This window comes from Nyctereutes procyonoides, unplaced genomic scaffold, assembly GCF_905146905.1.
Source record: "Nyctereutes procyonoides isolate TBG_1078 unplaced genomic scaffold, NYPRO_anot_genome, whole genome shotgun sequence".
In the NCBI taxonomy this organism is placed as follows: domain Eukaryota; kingdom Metazoa; phylum Chordata; class Mammalia; order Carnivora; family Canidae; genus Nyctereutes; species Nyctereutes procyonoides.
This window is the reverse complement of record NW_026575120.1, coordinates 17,725,813-17,742,307: the sequence shown is the minus strand read 5'-3', so window position 1 is coordinate 17,742,307 and position 16,495 is coordinate 17,725,813. Positions and strand designations below refer to the sequence as shown.

At 53.0% G+C, this 16,495-nt stretch overlaps 1 protein-coding gene across 2 annotated transcripts in view; it reads left to right on the top strand.

Moving 5' to 3' along the window:
- Positions 1–881: 881 nt before the first annotated feature.
- ANK1 (ankyrin 1) overlaps positions 882–16,495 on the top strand; it is a 213,279-nt gene continuing 197,665 nt past the window's right edge. For both annotated transcript variants that reach the window (XM_055334923.1, XM_055334921.1), the window contains exon 1: positions 882–1,247. In XM_055334923.1, coding sequence (XP_055190898.1) covers positions 1,122–1,247 — 126 coding nt within the window. In that variant the 5' untranslated portion in view covers positions 882–1,121. The remainder of the gene's footprint in view (positions 1,248–16,495) is intronic.

Sequence of the window (16,495 nt, the reverse complement as noted above, 5' to 3'; positions counted from 1 at the left end):
GGGTGTGTGAGTGATGAGAAGGGGGGGGGGGTCCCTGGTGCACAACCTCGTTCCACTGCCGTCAAAAGGGAACTCAAGGGAAAACTGCTCACTTCATCTTGGACGCGTTTTCCAGCTGTAATTGGTAAATACGTAAACGAAAGGCCCACACGGTCTGAAAGGGGCTCAGGGAGCTCCCAGCGAGCTTCCCCGGGGAGCCTCGGCCCCGCGCGCCCCTCGGCGGGCGCCGGGGCGAAACAGGCGCGGAGCTCGGCGCTGCGGGCGCGTCCCGGCCCCACGGCGGCCGCCACCAGGGGGCGCCCCGAACCCCGAGCCGGCCCCCGCCCCCACCCCGGCCGCCGCGACCGGGCCGCGGCGCCCCGAGAGTGTCGCTTCCGCCGCCGCCTCCCGGCGCGCTGGCCTCGGGGGTCGCCGGGCCCGCCGCCCCTGCCCTCGCTCCCCGGCGCGGCGAGGCCCCCGCACCACGGTCCCCGTGGCGGCCCCGCGGCTCGGGCCGGGGCGGCGGGCTTTGTTCCCGAGACCCGACGGCGCGGGGGCCCGAGCGTCCCGAGGCGCGGCGGCGGCACTGCGGGGCCGGGGGCCCTGCGCCAGCGCGGCCGCCCCGCGCGCCCAGCCTCGTCGGGCCCGCCGGACCCCCCGGCCGCTGGCGGCCCCCGCGCGCTCCCGCGCTGAGTGCCGGGGTCCGCCTCCTCCCCGGCCCGCTCGCCGCTCCGCTCGCCGCAGTACGAGCCGCCTCCCTGCCCCCGCCCCCCGCGCCGCCGCCGCCGCCGCCGCCGCCGCCGCCGCCGCCGCCGCCGCCGCAGGGAGGGAGGGAGGGAGGGAGGGAGGCCGGGGAGGGAGGCGGCGGGGCCGAGCCCAGAGCCCGTCCCGGCCGCCGGCGAGCGAGTCGGGCCGCGGCGGGAGGCGCCATCCGGGGTCGCCGGGCAGCCGCGGCGCCCTCGCCCTCCGAGCGTCTGGCAGCCGCCTCCCGCCGGCCCGGCCGCATTCGGCCCGCGGCGCGGAGAGGCTCCCGCTCCGCCGAGCACAGGCTCATTTTTTTTTCCTCCCCGGGAGGGTGTCGCCCCCTGGATTGCCGAGTGCGAGGGGTCCGGGAGGCGGGGACCGGGGCACCGTGACCCGCCATGGCTCAGGCGGCCAAACAGCTGAAGAAGATCAAAGACATCGAGGCGCAGGCCCTCCAGGAGCAGAAGGAGAAGGAGGAGTCCAACAGGAAGCGGAGGAACCGCTCCCGTGACCGAAAGAAGAAGGTAAGAGGGGGGCGGCGGCGGCGGCGGCGGCGGCGCCCTGGAGGTGGCCTCTGAGGCAGGGGCTGCGCCGGCCCGCGGGCGAGGCGGGGGCGCGGGCGGGAGAGCGGGAGGGGGCGGCTCCGGGGCGGCGGGCAGAGGACGGGGCCGGGGCTGCCGGGGCGGAGCGGGCGGCCGGCGGGCTGGGCTGGGCGGGGGCGGGGCGGGGCGGGGCGGGGCGGGGGCCGAGCCGGGCCGCGCCGCGCCGCGCCGAGCCGACCCCTCTCAGCACCCAGCACCCTGGACAGACGCCGGCGGGCCCGCGCCGCGCGCGGACCAACTTTTCGGGCCTCCGCGCGGCCGGCGCGGGTGATGGGCTGCTCCGGGCTGGGCGAGGAAGCCGCTCGCGTGGATGCGGCTCGGGGCTGCCGAGGCTGCTCTGCCCGCCGCCTCCCCGGGACCCGCGCTCCCACGAGAAGAGCTTCGTTCCCGAGCATCTGAGCCGGGGGCGGGGGGGGGGGGTCCCTGTCCTCCCTCCACCCGGCTCCAGCCCTCGGAGTGAGTGGCGGAAAGGCATGGCCCCGGGGCATTTGGCAGCGTCTTAGGGTCGGGTCACCCAAGATGCGCGGCTGATGGCCAGGAGGGGAAGGAAGTTCCTTTGGAAGCCAGACACGGGTGCTGTCCAGCTTGGCCCAAGGACCTGGTCAGAGAGCCCGTCTGCCCTTTTGTGGACGAGTGCGGAGACAAGACAGGTCCCTGCCCCCACCCGCCGACCCCGACCCCGACCCAGACCCCTTGCGGCAGCTGTTCGAGCGCTGAGCACTCCCCTTCTGGGTCCGGGGTCTCCCGCGCACGACTTAAAGAACCACTAGCAACACCTTTGGTGAGAAACACCGCTTAGCCTAAAGTACCCTTGATTGTGAAGGGAGGGTGCAGATAATTGGGCAGAGGACCCCCGCTGAGAGGTGTTTTAGAGCCCCACCCCCCACCCCCCCACCCCCCCACGAGGCCAGTAGTGCAGAGATGCGGTTCTGGAAGGTGGAGGTAGGGCTGAACTCCAGCGTCAGGAGAGACATTTTAACCTGAAGAAGCGATGCGATGCGGGGCACAGCCTGCAAGCTTACTCACCAGGGAATGGGGCCCCTCAGGGTTCCGGGGCGGAAGGATGGGTCTTGTTTGAGAAGGAAACATCTTTGGTTTGGATTTATTTTTCTTCCCTGAAATCGTCTCACTCTGAGAAAGAAGTTTGGAGCCTTGGTTGACAGTAGAGCATGGAGAACAGACTACTTGCGGGTCACACTCCACTCACCAGAGCTGGTCAGCAGGGCCAGCATCCGGCCTTTTCCTAGAGATGAGACACAGGGGCGGAGATGCTCTCTGATTGTAACCGAAGTAACCAACCGTCCCACGCCAGGCCTTCCTGCACCCCACGGGAGCCAGCCCCTCCTCCCTCAAGGGATTTCCGTGGTGTGTGTAAATAGTAGTTTCCCAAAGGCACCACCCCTTTAGCAGGACCAAAAAAGAGGCCTTCCCCAAACCTACGGTGAATCAGAGTTTGGGTTGGTGCCACTGGGAGAATCTTGAGTTCTTCTGCTAGGGTCTGAAATACCAGAGCCCATCCTGTGAGTCAGGCAGGGGGAAGTCTAGTTATATCTGACAGTGTTCACCCACTTTCTTGGCATGGATGTAAACTTCTCATTAGAAAAGCGTGCTCTCTATTTCCATTCCTGCCTATTGCTTTAGGAGCCAAGCCGATCCTCTCCCAAACTGCTCACTCAGTGTTTTGATCCCACTTCTTGCTCTGGAGCTTCCTCCTTGGTGCTCCTGATACCTTAAATAATTTTTCTGAGCAGTAGTCAAAACAGAACTCTCCCTTCTTCTCTTCTTTGGTTTCTTTCCATCCTACAAACTCCCTTCAATATGACTCTGCATCCCGACTCCATATAATACACACACGTAAAAGTGGCAATCGCAGTATTATTTTTACCTCTTTGGTCTTAATCTTTACATTCTTATAGACTTTATGTTCATCTTGAGTGCTAGATGAAATAGATTTCCCTTCCCCCCTCACTCCATGTTATTTTGTTTTATTGCTGGTTATAAGCATACTGCGTCAGTAAGCATTCAGAAATCTTCCACACAGATATTCATTATTGTATGCAGTACTCTGGGTGCCAGGTCTAATACGACAGTAATAGGGAAATCTCAAGTCAAAGTGAGAGTGGTGACATAAACTCGTAGAGCCGATTCTTTGGCCGAGGAGGATATGGTACAGGGTAAGGCTTCGTCTGTATTTTGCAATGATTGTGAGGTCTCTTAGCTATTGGCATGGTCTCGAGGGCCGTCTCGGAGGCGAGAGATAAAATTTATAGCAAAATGCAAAATCACAAGAAGGTGGAGGGCCCCGGAGGGAAAGGTGAGGAGGCAGAGCAATGCAGAAAGAGATATTTAGAGAAGGCTGAGGAAGCTCCTGTAGGGCTCGGGAAGCAGATGGCCAGGGTTGAAGGTTCATATCAGGTGAAGTCCAACTGGGGCCCAATTTTCTACAAATGAAGGAATGTTTTAAGGGAAAAGTGATGATTAAAATCAAGCAGGTGAGGACTTCATAGTTGGTTACCGCAGACTGTGGGGTGCTATGGAACCATCCTTGGAATCAGCACAAAGAAAGAACTTCATAAATACAAACGAACGTTTTATTCCAGTGAATTAGTAATTCCTAGGAATGTATGGCTGAGCCAAGGGCACTCGGAATTTACAAAAAGGAAAGGTGTTTGTCCCATGGGTAACCTACTTAGCGGGCACTTGACTGAGCAGAACCGAATCCCTCCCGTTTGTAGAAAGAACCGTGGTTGTAACTTCAACACTGCTTGCAGTTTTTATGGCTGATGATATTGTGTGGGAAGGCGCTTGCTAAGGGGTGCTGTGCAATGGGGGATGGAGGCCGATGTTGTGACGCACTGACTGACACAGATAGAAACCACCTCGACACAAGGAATTGAGCTAAAACTCTGGAGCTCTAAAAATGCCTGCATTCTTCTGGGGCTTCATTCAGTTTTCTGTTTGTGTAGCATGCATGCTTGTCAGAGGCTCGCTGTTGGAGCTGCAGCTTTAAAGGAAAAAAAAATCAGAATTTATGACATTTACTGATAAGTCCCCCTGAATCTGAAGGTTGGGATGGAAATAAATAAATCACAAAGCTTGTGTAAAGCAGGCATTTGCATTAAGAATGGAAGCTTTCTAAGGCCGAGGATGCCTTGGGCAAAGGAATATGGGTGCTTTTTATGTTTACCCAGAGCTTGAGGTGAGGAGGGGAGGACAGGAAGGTTGGAGACAAAGTGAGGCCCAGGATAGGAGGAGGGTCAGAATTGAATAAAGGAGGAGAGGATGAAGGCGTGAGGGAGGTAGTTAAGGAGAGGAGGGGCTGGCAGTGCTGCCCTGCTTTAAGGGGTTACACTAATCCTGCTGCCTGCCATACCCGTTGGTGCCCTGGGACAGTGTTTACCGAGCTCTCTCCTTGTCCCTGCTTCTGTCCCCCTGCTTCATGCTCTGCTTTGGTGAAGATAGAGATCACGTCTTCTTCCTGGCTGTATACTCGGGGCCTCACACACAATGGGCATGCAGTAAATGTGGATGGGATGACTGAGTGGATTGGATGAGTGGATTAATATATTTGCCTGCTGAAATGTTGTCTTGGCCATAGGCATGGGCTCAGGTGAACAGTATCCTCTTTGTCTTTTGGGGGCATCCGAAGAAAGTCTGACATTTCTTGCTTTTCTAGTCATTTGCAAAGCAATAGAGATTCATAGGCAGGCAGTGGAGTGATCTAATTTTTTGGTGCAGTGAATTCCACCACTGAGCATGTAGTTAGTCCCTTGCAGGGTCTCTGCTGCACTAAATGTCAAGTGATTTTAGCTGTTTGGAACCACACTGTTTGCACAGGGCCTCAAGGAGCCAAAAAGAAAAGAGCAGAGAAAAAAAACTAAGGGAGCAGAGGAGAGGAAGGTGGCTTTCACCGCTTTGCTGTGCAGCAGTGCCAGACCGTCTTTCCAGACTAGGCAGGGCTCCCCGGAGAGGGCTCTGTCCCCCTCGCACAGCGGGCTGAGGCCTGGCTCCTGGACTGTGGAGGGGTCTTTGTGGGTCCTGTGATCGGACTCGTGAGGGAGACTTGGGGTGACCTGCATGAGTCTGGAGTGGTCGGTGCCAGGAGGGTGGGGGAGGGGTACGCAGGTGTGGGATCCTTCAGGTGGGCCTGCGTCTCCTAACTGTAAAGGGTCTCAGATGGAAACTTCTGCTGTTGTCTGCGAATGAGTTTATAATTTCGATCTGAGAAACAGCAGACAGAACCGAAAGAGAATGCTATTCATCATATGCGTTTAAATCTAGGTCCTGTGGCCACATCGCGTCACTAGTACATGTTGCAGTATGAACTGCTATTTTGTATATAAAGCCTCTATTTGGCTTTTGAATAGCATGATTATGGTGCATGGCACATTAATTATTAAACGTGTTAATTTATTAGTTGCGAGGCTTTAAAATACACAACTTTGGTAACCTGCTTTGGCATCTCTTCTTATTTTAGTACCTTGGGACCCTCAGACACGGAAGCAGCCCTCCCCCTCTGGAGCTCGGGGAGGAACCGCCGGGGGTTGAGCTGGTAGGAACCTTCCCTGCCTGCTCTGTGTCCCTGTGCTAGCCCAGTGCTACCCTCGCTGCTGTGGGGACAGTGGCGGTGGGGGCTGTTCCCCAGATGCTCCTGTCATCCCCCCAACTATTTGCTAGACCAGGAGAGCAGGGTCTTGTGAGCACAACCTTCAGTTGTGTCCAGCATTGTACCATTGGCATATCTTTTGCTCCTCAGCCACTGCTCAAAGCAGAGGGGGCAGCAGCCGAAATTCAGAGCCTGAGGAAAATAGCCTCCCTGTGAAGGACCATGCACCAGTCCCTGTGGCCTGTCTCTCCTCTCACTCACCCTAGCAAACTGCTGGCTCACCAGTTCTGCTTATGTCCCCTCAATATGGCTTCTTCTTAACTCCAGCCTAAGGGTTCTTCCTCTTTCCTTCAACAGAAGTGAACAGGCAGTAGTGAATGGGGACTGCATGCCAGGCGCTCTTTTCCTGTGTTAGCTCAGCCCCATGCTTTGCCGCCAGGATGCCTTTGTGTAGGCAGACCCTCACCCATTTCTTCCTCCTTCAGTGTCAAACCCCATCACTTCGTTCTTCAAGAAACTCTGCTGAATGTCCCGTCCTCACCTGAGTCTTTGTACTTAAAAATTCAATAAATACTTATGACTTGAATTGATTCAGGAGCTGCATTTAACTGGTTTGGATTTTTTTCCATGGTCTTTCTATTTGAATTTGGAAGAGTTGGCCCTACAGAATTGGAACCAAGTACATAATTTTTTTTCCCTGAATTATTCTGACTAAAGCAAAGTCATCAATATTTGGTTTTTGAAAAAAAAGAAAATAAGTTTTGCTTTGCTCTTTATCTCCATTTTCGGTTCTTGAAAACCAGCTTAGAAGCCTCCCTCTTACAGTGTGCTAGGGTAGGAGTCAGACCTGGATCACAGTTTCAGCTATGTGTGTGTGAATAAGCCTCCGAATTTCTCTGCACCTCAGTTTGCTCATCTGTAAAATAGGGATGAGGATCAAATGAGTATGCTTTATAAACTTTAAAACTACATAATATTTCAAAGGCTATAGTTAATAACATAATGATTATTAATTAAATTATGCTTTCTAATGAATCTAATGCCAAAGTTCATGCCTGGCTTTCCAGTGGTGGTGTGAAATTTTGATGTGTGCCTGGGAAGGCCAGCACATTATTATTTCAGTACTGGTAAATGAGAAAAGGGTACTTTAAATCATATATTCATTTCATTTTCAGGAAAGGAACGAATTTCCTATTTTACAAGATTTATTATTGTAGACTTAGTTATCTCCATGGGTCCAGTCTGAAACTTTGAGATGGGCTTTATTAATGTCCTGCATGGTGATCGTAGCTGTATATCAAAAGGGGAACATAAAAATGGTTCCTAAATTTTCTGAGAATACTATCACCATTAGAGCTGTGGCTGATAAATCCAGGGTGTGTAATATCACAGATAATGGAACACAGGGTGTTACGGGCAGACCAGACCCCTTCAGGGAGACTCTGTGCATCTTTAAGAGTGAAAGCATAACACATCCACCAAGAAAGGAGAATTTGCATTATGTTCACTCAAAGCTAAAGCAAAGAAGATTTCATGGCCAGCCAATTAAAAACAACAACAACAACTTTTTTCGTTTGCTTCCAGTGTGACTGGATGGGTTCCCTTCAAAGAGAATCTTTCTGTGTCTTTGCTAAGGCGGTAATACATTTTCCGTTTCAGTTAACACATTTTTGTCCATTTCAGAGCATCATTGAAAATGCTGCTGCAAAGCAAGCTGCTCTGTTTATCAAAGGAGGGGTCTGTATTTATTGAGAGCAGGTCCTACAGGCATTGTCTCCCTGGAGCCTCCCAGAGCAGGGTGCAGACCCAGCCTGGCTTCAGAGCTTATTCACAGACCTCGGCACTGGGCTGCCTCTTTAGGTACATGATGCACCCTCAGGATAATCAAGGCTGTTGAGACAGCACTGATGGTATTTCCCCCGCCTTCACAGGAAGGACTTGCTCGTTCTTGGGAAAGCTGCCAGCGGAGGCAGTAACCCAGGGCAGAATGGAGGCAGGTGATTTGGGCTCAGGACAGAAGTGCTGGCATCTGGATTCTAGTTAGAACATGAATGTCCAGAGGCTCCTCTGTAAGGCTCAGGGGCAGCCCGGGTGCTGATAAGGAGTCTGCCCTATTTCAGGCTCTTCTGCCTCACAAAATGGTTATTTCCCCTTGACTTCCTGTCTCAGAGATTTCCCTACCTACCATACAGTCAGCATCTTGCCCTTATAATTGTTGAATTGTGTAGCTGCAGAGTACCTACATTTCTGCCATTACTTTCTGTTCTTTCCCCCTATCTGGGACTTTTGCTTGTTACAGGGAAGAATCCTAGGACCTCTAGGGTCCTGGGCCTTCACATGAAGTGCTTGCCGACAGCTGGACTTGGTGTTGGGGGTGGGAGGTGTGGCTGAAACAGGAGGCCAGCACGGCCCGGCTCTTGCCTGAGTTCTCCCATCCAAACAGCGCTTGGATGCCTGGGTTTCATTTGCTGCCCCAAAGAAGTCAAGTGGTCTCAGTGAGGCTGAGGAGCAGAGTGCAGTCAGGGAGAAGACAGGCACCGGAGGTGAAAAGGCAGCAAATATCATTAAGGTAGCATCGAGAGAGCTGAGGTTGAAGTGAGAGGAAACACCACAGGAAAATGGAAGGAGGTGCATGACCCCTAAACTCAGTTCTGAGATTGAAGGGGGACACACCCCAAACACTCAGGGTGAGACCCTTGGGAAAAGAGAGATGGGATAATGGGCCCAGCGACCTCTCACCTTTGTGTCACAACCAGCTTGGGGAGAGGGCTTGTTATATGCAGACCTGCCCCACCTGCACCTGCAGAGTCTGACACTGGGTGCTGGAGGGACCAGGCACCTGCACGTCCGTGCCCAGCAGGCTCCCCTCGGGTGAGGCTGGCATAGAGCACACCGGAGAGCCTCTGTTCTAGCAGAGCAATAGGCTTCCTTCTCCACAGGCCTGGAGTGAAAGTGAAACCCTTCACTTGCCCACTTCCTTTGGGGAATTGGGTATGAAATAAAATAATAAGTAAATACAAATCCTCTATTCCTCACTTCTTTCCTTCATCTCCTGGTTGGATCTTCCCTCAGTCTGGTCACAACTCATCAGCTTGTTCCTGTAGCTCTGCTAGAACAGAGGCTCTCCGGTTTGCTCGATACCAGCCTCATCCAAGGGGAGCCTGCTGGACACGCAGGTGCCTGCCCCACCCCCCAGGAGTCAGACTCCGATTCCCCACAGCAGGTGGGCAAATAAAGGGCTGGCTGTAGAACTGTGGCCAGATCTGTGGGTGGAAGAAGCCTGGCCAGGGCCAGGAGGGTGGGGGTGGCCTGGGGAGGTGCCTGGGAAGCTCCTGGGGGTCGAGGCTGGAACTTCACTGGGGCAGGCCATTCAGTGGAGGCAACAGTGTTTTGGAGGGTGGGCGAGAGGGTCTGGAGGGGCTGGGCTGGGAACTGTGGGTCCAACACTGGGAGCAGGGAGCACAGGATGGGGGAGCTCTGGAAGGGGTGGCAGAGAGAGCTGAGCCAGGGGCCCAGTGATGTCCAAAGGGCAGGGAAAGCCTTAGGAGCTCCAGGCAGAAGTCTGAAAGGTTCCCACTCCTTCACACAGAAACCCCGGGCTATGCTGGGGGATAATCCAGCTGAGGGGCAGGCTGGCTTGAGCTGGGGACAGCTCCTGGGGATGGAGAGCATGTGACAGATGTGCTATTTGGGTAGTAGAGAAAGTTGGTCTTTGTGAGTGGGTACCAGTAAGCAGTCAGCGATGATCTGGAATAGGTTTCACTTTGACATCTGTTAACATATTTGCCTGTGTGTGTATGTGTGTGTGTGTGTGTGTGTGTGTGTGTGCATGATTAAATGTCCATAAGACCTCCTTTCTGACTTGGTGTTGGGCTAGTTAGTTGGTGATGCCTTTCATTGAGCTAGGAAAGAAGAGGGGAACAGGTTAAGAAGAAAATGATGAGTCCTTTTGGGGTAGAATGGGTCTTGTTACGTACCTTCCTGGAGCTCTCAGCTGATACAGGGAGAGAGCTAATAGAAAAGGTTCTTAAATATCAGGGAGTCTGTTGGGCTGGTGGTGGAGAGGGGGGGTGTCAGCTCCAGTCTGCGCATTCCAGCAAGGCCCTAGAGTGCAGATCTTCAGAGTGATTGCTTTAACTAGGGCACATGCATGTGACAAAGCCTACCAGCCATGTGAAACTTAGAAATCTGACTGGTGGACACTCCTGCCTGCGGGGAAAGCAAGTCCCTGGGGTTGAGGTGGGCTGCAGGGAGGCAGGAGTAACTTACTTCCCAATAAAGGACTTCAGCACCATCCCCCATTTGGCAAAATGCTCTGCATTCACTAAAAACGAGGCTTAAAAGAATTTGCTTTTAAGAATATGTTTCTAATAAAAAATAGGAATATGTTTAAGATGTAATGTAATTAAAAATACAATGTAATGTAATTAAAAGAAAAGACAGAGGATGCCCTGCTTGTCCGAAAGGGTAGCCAGCCTTCTCTGCCTCTTGTGTCTGGAGATGGAAGCTGGAATTTATAGATGACGTCACACCCCCAGTAAAGAATTCCAAAGAATTCCAAGGTGATGTGGACTAGAGCCAAGTAGGTAACAGAATGTACTGGCTCAAAATGGAGCTGGAGTGTGGTCCCAAAAGTCTGGGCAGTTGGGTCTTGGCATGTGAAGCCATTCTTTGTAAACCAACTTGAAAATGTGTGTGTGTTGGGTCTAATCCTCCATTCTGGAGCCAGAGTGATTTTCCAAAAATGCAAATCAGATTTCAACACTCCCTCCTTTAAATCCTTCAGTGGCTTCCTACTTGCCCTTAGAATATAGTCCAGGCTCATTACTCTGGGCTCGCTAGACAGCCCCCCCCCCCAATTTAGCCCATAACTGCCTCTCCAGTTTATCTCTTTCTTTTCTACATGCTGCGTTCAGCGGACTCTGAGCTTCTTCGAGTACTTTGGATACGTGTGCTTTCTCTACCTTTAGATCTTGCTGTCTGTTGAGTCTTTTTTTTTTTCTAAGTGCTACACCCAATGTGGGGTTTGAACTCATGGTCCCGAGATCAAGAATCATATGCTCTAACCCACTGAGTGAGCCAGGCACCTCTGTCTGCTGCATCTTTTGCCTCACACAGTAATGCCAACTCCTCTGTCAGAATTCAGTGTGAACATTGCCTCCCAAGTCCTAGATGAGGTTAAGTCACCCTGCACCATATTCTTCCAGTATGCTCATGTGCAAGGTGACCAGAAAATTAAAAGGACTTCAGTGCATGTCAGGAGGTCATTTTTGATTGTGATGTTGGAGCAGCAATGAAGAGATGCGAGCTTTGGAAGGTGATGGATTCAGATGGTTGTGAGTTGACATCCTGGCTCAGAGGTTTGCTAGCTGGGAACTTTGAGCAAGTTGCTCAGTTACCCTTCCTGAGTCTCAGTTTTTTCCACTTATAAGGTGGAGAAAATGATATGTACTACTCAACCACGCAGGGATGTTGGAAGGATTGAGTGTAAAGCACCTGGGATACAGTAAGCACTCAATAATTGTTTGCTTCAGTATCTCCATCACCACACACACCTATCTCCCACAGAGCAACTGGTAAATCCAAGACATGAGTGTTAAGAAGCTGTGGTTGTGGGGGGTGGGGTACGGCAGAGAGAAACACGTCTGCCCTTAGACCACCAAATGGATAAATAAATGAAGATTTTTTAAAAACCTGACCACTGGTCACATTTCCTCTTTGACTCTAAATAAAACTTAAAAGGTGAAAGTCTGGGGCAGCCTGGGTGGCTCGGTTGGTTAAGGGTCTAACTCTTCATTTCGGCTCCAGTCATGATGTCGGGGTTGAGAGATCCAGCCTCATGTTGGGCTCCACTCTCAGTGTGGAGTTTGCTTAAGATTCTCCCTCTCCCTCTGCTCCTCCTCTATTCATCTCTCTTTCTCTCTCTTAAATTAATAAATCTTAAAAAAAAAGTGAAAGTCTGGTCTCACTTAGCAAAACTCTCACCTTGTATATGATTTAAATACAGTGATTTCCTTTGCAGAGCTGGTGATTGGGGTTTCATCCCAACGTTGGTAGTCCTTGTCTAGCATTGCTGTCAATTTCTTTTTTTTAATATTTTTAAATTTTTATTTATTTATGATAGTCACACACAGAGAGAGAGAGAGGCAGAGACACAGGCAGAGGGAGAAGCAGGCTCCATGCGTCGGGAGCCCGACGTGGGATTCGATCCCAGGTCTCCAGGATCGCGCCCTGGGCCAAAGGCAGGCGCCAAATCGCTGCGCCACCCAGGGATCCCCTGCTGCCAATTTCTTAAATGAATTAGGAGAGACTGTGAAGAAATGTGAACCCGATCTGAAACGCCAATTAGAGTGAAGAATCGGAAACAGCTCAAGTCAGAAAAGCTTCAAAGTCTGAAATGTCCATAGAACTGTTACTGCATTTATGGAGGTGTGGGGTTCTCCTCTGGTGCAGAGATCTGGCAAATTCATTAGAATGCCATTGGCCAGAGCTGCTTTGGTCTCTGCACCCTGGAAAGCAGGACCCTGCCCTGTTGGTGTCTGGTCCAGAGAGGCTGGGACAGGCAGGCCCCTGGCTCAGCTCGCCCTGCCTGGGCTGCCATGGCCGGGCTGGCGTGTGGCCGAATCAGCCCCGAGCCCTCTGTGCTTCGGGGGCAGCTGCAGCACCTATGGGGGTGGGGGACCCAGTGCCACCTGGCGACCTTGAGCAGTGTGTTTGGAACCAGGACGCCACTGCAGGCTCCTTGAGCAGATGCGCCCCGCTCTCCACTTCAGCAGGGCAGACCGCTGTCAAAGTATGTCTTCTAACAACGTCCTCTGGCCGCTCACACATGCCTCAACATTTTGACGTCGTTGTTGAGCAGACCTGCATTTGAGGGACATCTGGACGACAAGCTGTGTGGATGAGTCTTAGCACTGAGCTCTCAGGGCTAGCGGTGCTCCCCACCCCTGAACCTTCACATGCCACCCGCCTCTGCGCCTCCGCCTACCCCCTACTCTGTTAAGGCCCGGCTTTGCCTCGTCCAGGCAGCTCTCCTGAATCTGGTCAGAGATGCTATGGGAGGGGTGCCAGCCCTGAAGGGAGGCTGGGGAGGTAGTGTCCAGGGCCCCTGACTACTCAGCCACTATGTGTGGGAGTTTCCCAAGCCTTTAAAAGCTAATGGCGCTTTCCACTAAGTCCTAGGACAACACAGGATTCTGGAGCCGGTCAGGAAATGAAACTAAATCATGACCTGACATTTCTCAATTAATGGAACCTCTCCTGGGGCATCTGGGTGGTGCTGTCGGTTAAGCCTCCAACTCGGTTTCGGCTCAGGTCGTGATTACAGATTTGTGAGATCGAGCCTGGCAGTGGGCTCTGCGCTCTGTGCCGAGTCTGCTTCTCTCTTTTCCCCTGCCCGTCCCCCTCAAATAAATAAATAAATCTTAGAAAAAATAATGGAGCCTGTCCTTCCTTCCGTACCACCCTCTGATTTGTGGGCGTTAACCACTTGTGGTTGTGGATGACAAGAACAGAGCTTAGAGTTAAGAGAGCCGAGTCCTGCTCCTTCCCACCCTCTTGTGTAGCTTTGGAAACAAGGGAATTGATTTAGAGGGCTTCCAAGGCTCTTCTGGGGGGTACCCGTGAGTCTGAGCTTATGTGAACTTACAAGGCCACAGGACACAATGGTTCCTAGAAGCCAGCTGGCTCACCCTGGCCTCCAGGGTGCTGGCAGAGAAATGTGGGTGGGGGCGGCTGTGTCGTGCTGTGGGCCCGCTCTCCTGGACACCAGACTGCAGGGCACAGGGATGTTGGCAGACATGCGAAAGACCATTCAGTATAGGCTTCTGCTTCAGCTGCTTGGTCCTCATCCCATCCATTTTGTTATTTCCACGATACCAACATGATTGGGAGCAGATCAAGGAGAGAAGGGTGTGCTTGCTGATAAAGTGTGGGAGCCACTTGGGCTGCTGGAAGGTCACCATGATCAAGGTTAGCTGATTCAGTCACCCAAAGGTGTGTTTTTGGAGAGCCTGTATAATCAGACTCCCCTGTGACTCCATAAACCTCCTGCTGAGGCCAGCTTCTATGTTTGCAACAAAACGTAACCTCTGGGAGGGCAGAGAGTACCTGCCGCAGGTGAGCATGAATCCAGGAGGCAGAGCGCCTTCTATTTTCAGTGCAAGGTGACTGGATCTGTCACACGCTGAGTTGCTTTCAAGGTCATGAGCAAAGCGAAGCTCCTCCCCACCATGGAGCTTGGGGGAGTCCAGGAGGCCCTGACTCCAATGGGGGAGGGGGCTCAAGCAGCTCTTGCTGCCTGCATTTTCCTGGAAAGCAGACTCAGGCAAACCCACGGCCCAAAGAACAGGCAATTTGCTGTTGGATACACGGTGTGGTTTGCCAGACAATCATGGCTTTTTAAAGACTCCCTTTTAGAGATGAATTGCACATTTTTAGAAAATCCCAGCTTCATCACTGACTGAGTTTCCAAGGAGTCAGTATTATCAGGAGAGGTCAGTACTCCAGTACGCCAGCCCTAACTGAAATTCTTTTTTGATTTCAGACTGTGCCCCAGTGGCCCAGTCCTTCTCTCACAAAGACAGGGCTCACTGGTTTTAATGGAAGCCCCAAGCACTTGAGAACCTGTCATGTTTTCTCCAGTGGCTGCTTGGCTGGGGTTGCAGAGAGGCAGGAAAGCACTGTCCCTGTACAGAGGCAGCCAGTCCAGGCTGTTGTTGAACTGGAACCTTCTCCAGGGGTCATGTCTTTTGGCAGATGAGCCCCTGAATATTCAAGCCTCAGAGAGCCCCAGGAGCAGGGTCACCAGTGCGTCATGGACAGTTGTTACACAGGGCACCGCCTGCATTATTTCACTTGTCCTCCTGACAACCCTGCGAAGTGCAGAGCAACCTTCCCATTTCACACAGGAGGACAGTGAGGCTCAGGAAGATTAAGTGCGTTCACACTGCTAGTGAGCGCTGGAGCTGGGGCTGGGATGTTGGACATGTCTCTCTAAAGTCCTGGCTTTTTATTTATTTATTTTTTAAGTTTTTTTTTTTAAGACTTTATTTATTTATTCATGAGAGACACACAGGGAGAGGCAGAGATACAGGCAGAGGGAGAAGCAGGCTCCCTGCGGGGACCCTGATGCAGAACTCTATCCCAGGATCCCAGGATCATGCCCTGAGCCAAAGGCAGACGCTCAACCACTGAGCCACCCAGTTGCGGTGCCCCAAGTCCTGGTTTTTTATAACAAGCAGGCGGTGGCCGATGTGAGGGTTGCGGATCAGCTCATGTCTTCTATTTTTCTCATCTGTCCATTGCCTGCCCGGCTTCCAGTAGAACAGTGGGGCCCAGCCTTTGCGGGGTACTCCCTCCACTGAAGCAGAGAGAGGAAGGCAAGGGGGTACATCTGGCCTGCACACACCCAAGGGGCTGGCCAGTTGACAGGGGAAGACCTTAGAGGGCTCAGGAAGGTTAAGTAGCTTGCCCGAGGTCATACATCTGATCAGAGCGAGGGTGACGTTCACACCAGCTACCTAATTTGGAAACCACCTCCCTGCTCTGGAGCCACTCTGAGGATCAGGCCAGATGAAAGTAAGTGTGCTTCAGGGGAGGATGCGGGGCACAGAAGTACTAACAGGGAGCCCAAAGCCCGGCGCTCCGTGAAAACTCTGCGTAGCCCTTCCTTTGACTCTAAGATAAAACACCCCCCCCCGCCCCCCAGCCCTCCATAGTCCCCCAAAAGCACTGGGGAAGAGAAGGCGGTCATTCCCCAGGACAGAGCCCACACAGCAGAAATGGGCCTGGTGATGGAGACATGGACGTGAGGTAGAGAGAGGTGAGGATGCAGACGCAGGTGTAGACACAGACACAGATATACAGGTGCAGAGAGAGACCTAGGGCTACAGATGGACACAGGGATACAGATGACAGACACACCAGGCAGTGCACAATTAGGGCCATAAAATGGTAACATGAGGATCTCAGGATGCCGGTCCTGACTCTGCCCCTCGGGAATTGGCTGGGTGACCTTGGGAAAATCACTCCACCTCTCTGGGCATCTGTTCTCTCACCTGTAGAGTAGAGGGCCAGGAGTGGGCTTGCTGATACAGCAGATTGGAAGGGACCTTGGAGATCTCACACTCCATCCCCTTCCCCGGGGGGAGCTGCACTGCAGAGAACGGAAATGACTTGTCCAGATCACGCAGCTGTCTTCACTGGCCAAGCAAATACCAGAACCAGCTCTCCAGGCCATGTCTTCTGTGCTTTGGTGAGAAATTACAAGCTATGATGATTCTTGGAGCACAGTATGGTAGCAGGAACCCAGAGAAGGAAAGGGGGACTGGGGTTCTTCTGTTCCATGTAGAAACAGCCCCACCAAGTAGAGGCGGCCCCACAAGAACACGCAGAAAGTGGATGTACTCCTCAGCGCTAAAGCCTGAGCCCCCTCCGGGCCTTGTGAAAAGCGATGTGCCCTGGATAGATTATTCCAAACTGGTCCTCGTCCCACTGCCCTAATTAACTCTCTTTGGTGGCGCGCGCAGCCCCGGCTACGTTCAGGGCTTGATGCACTCCCAGC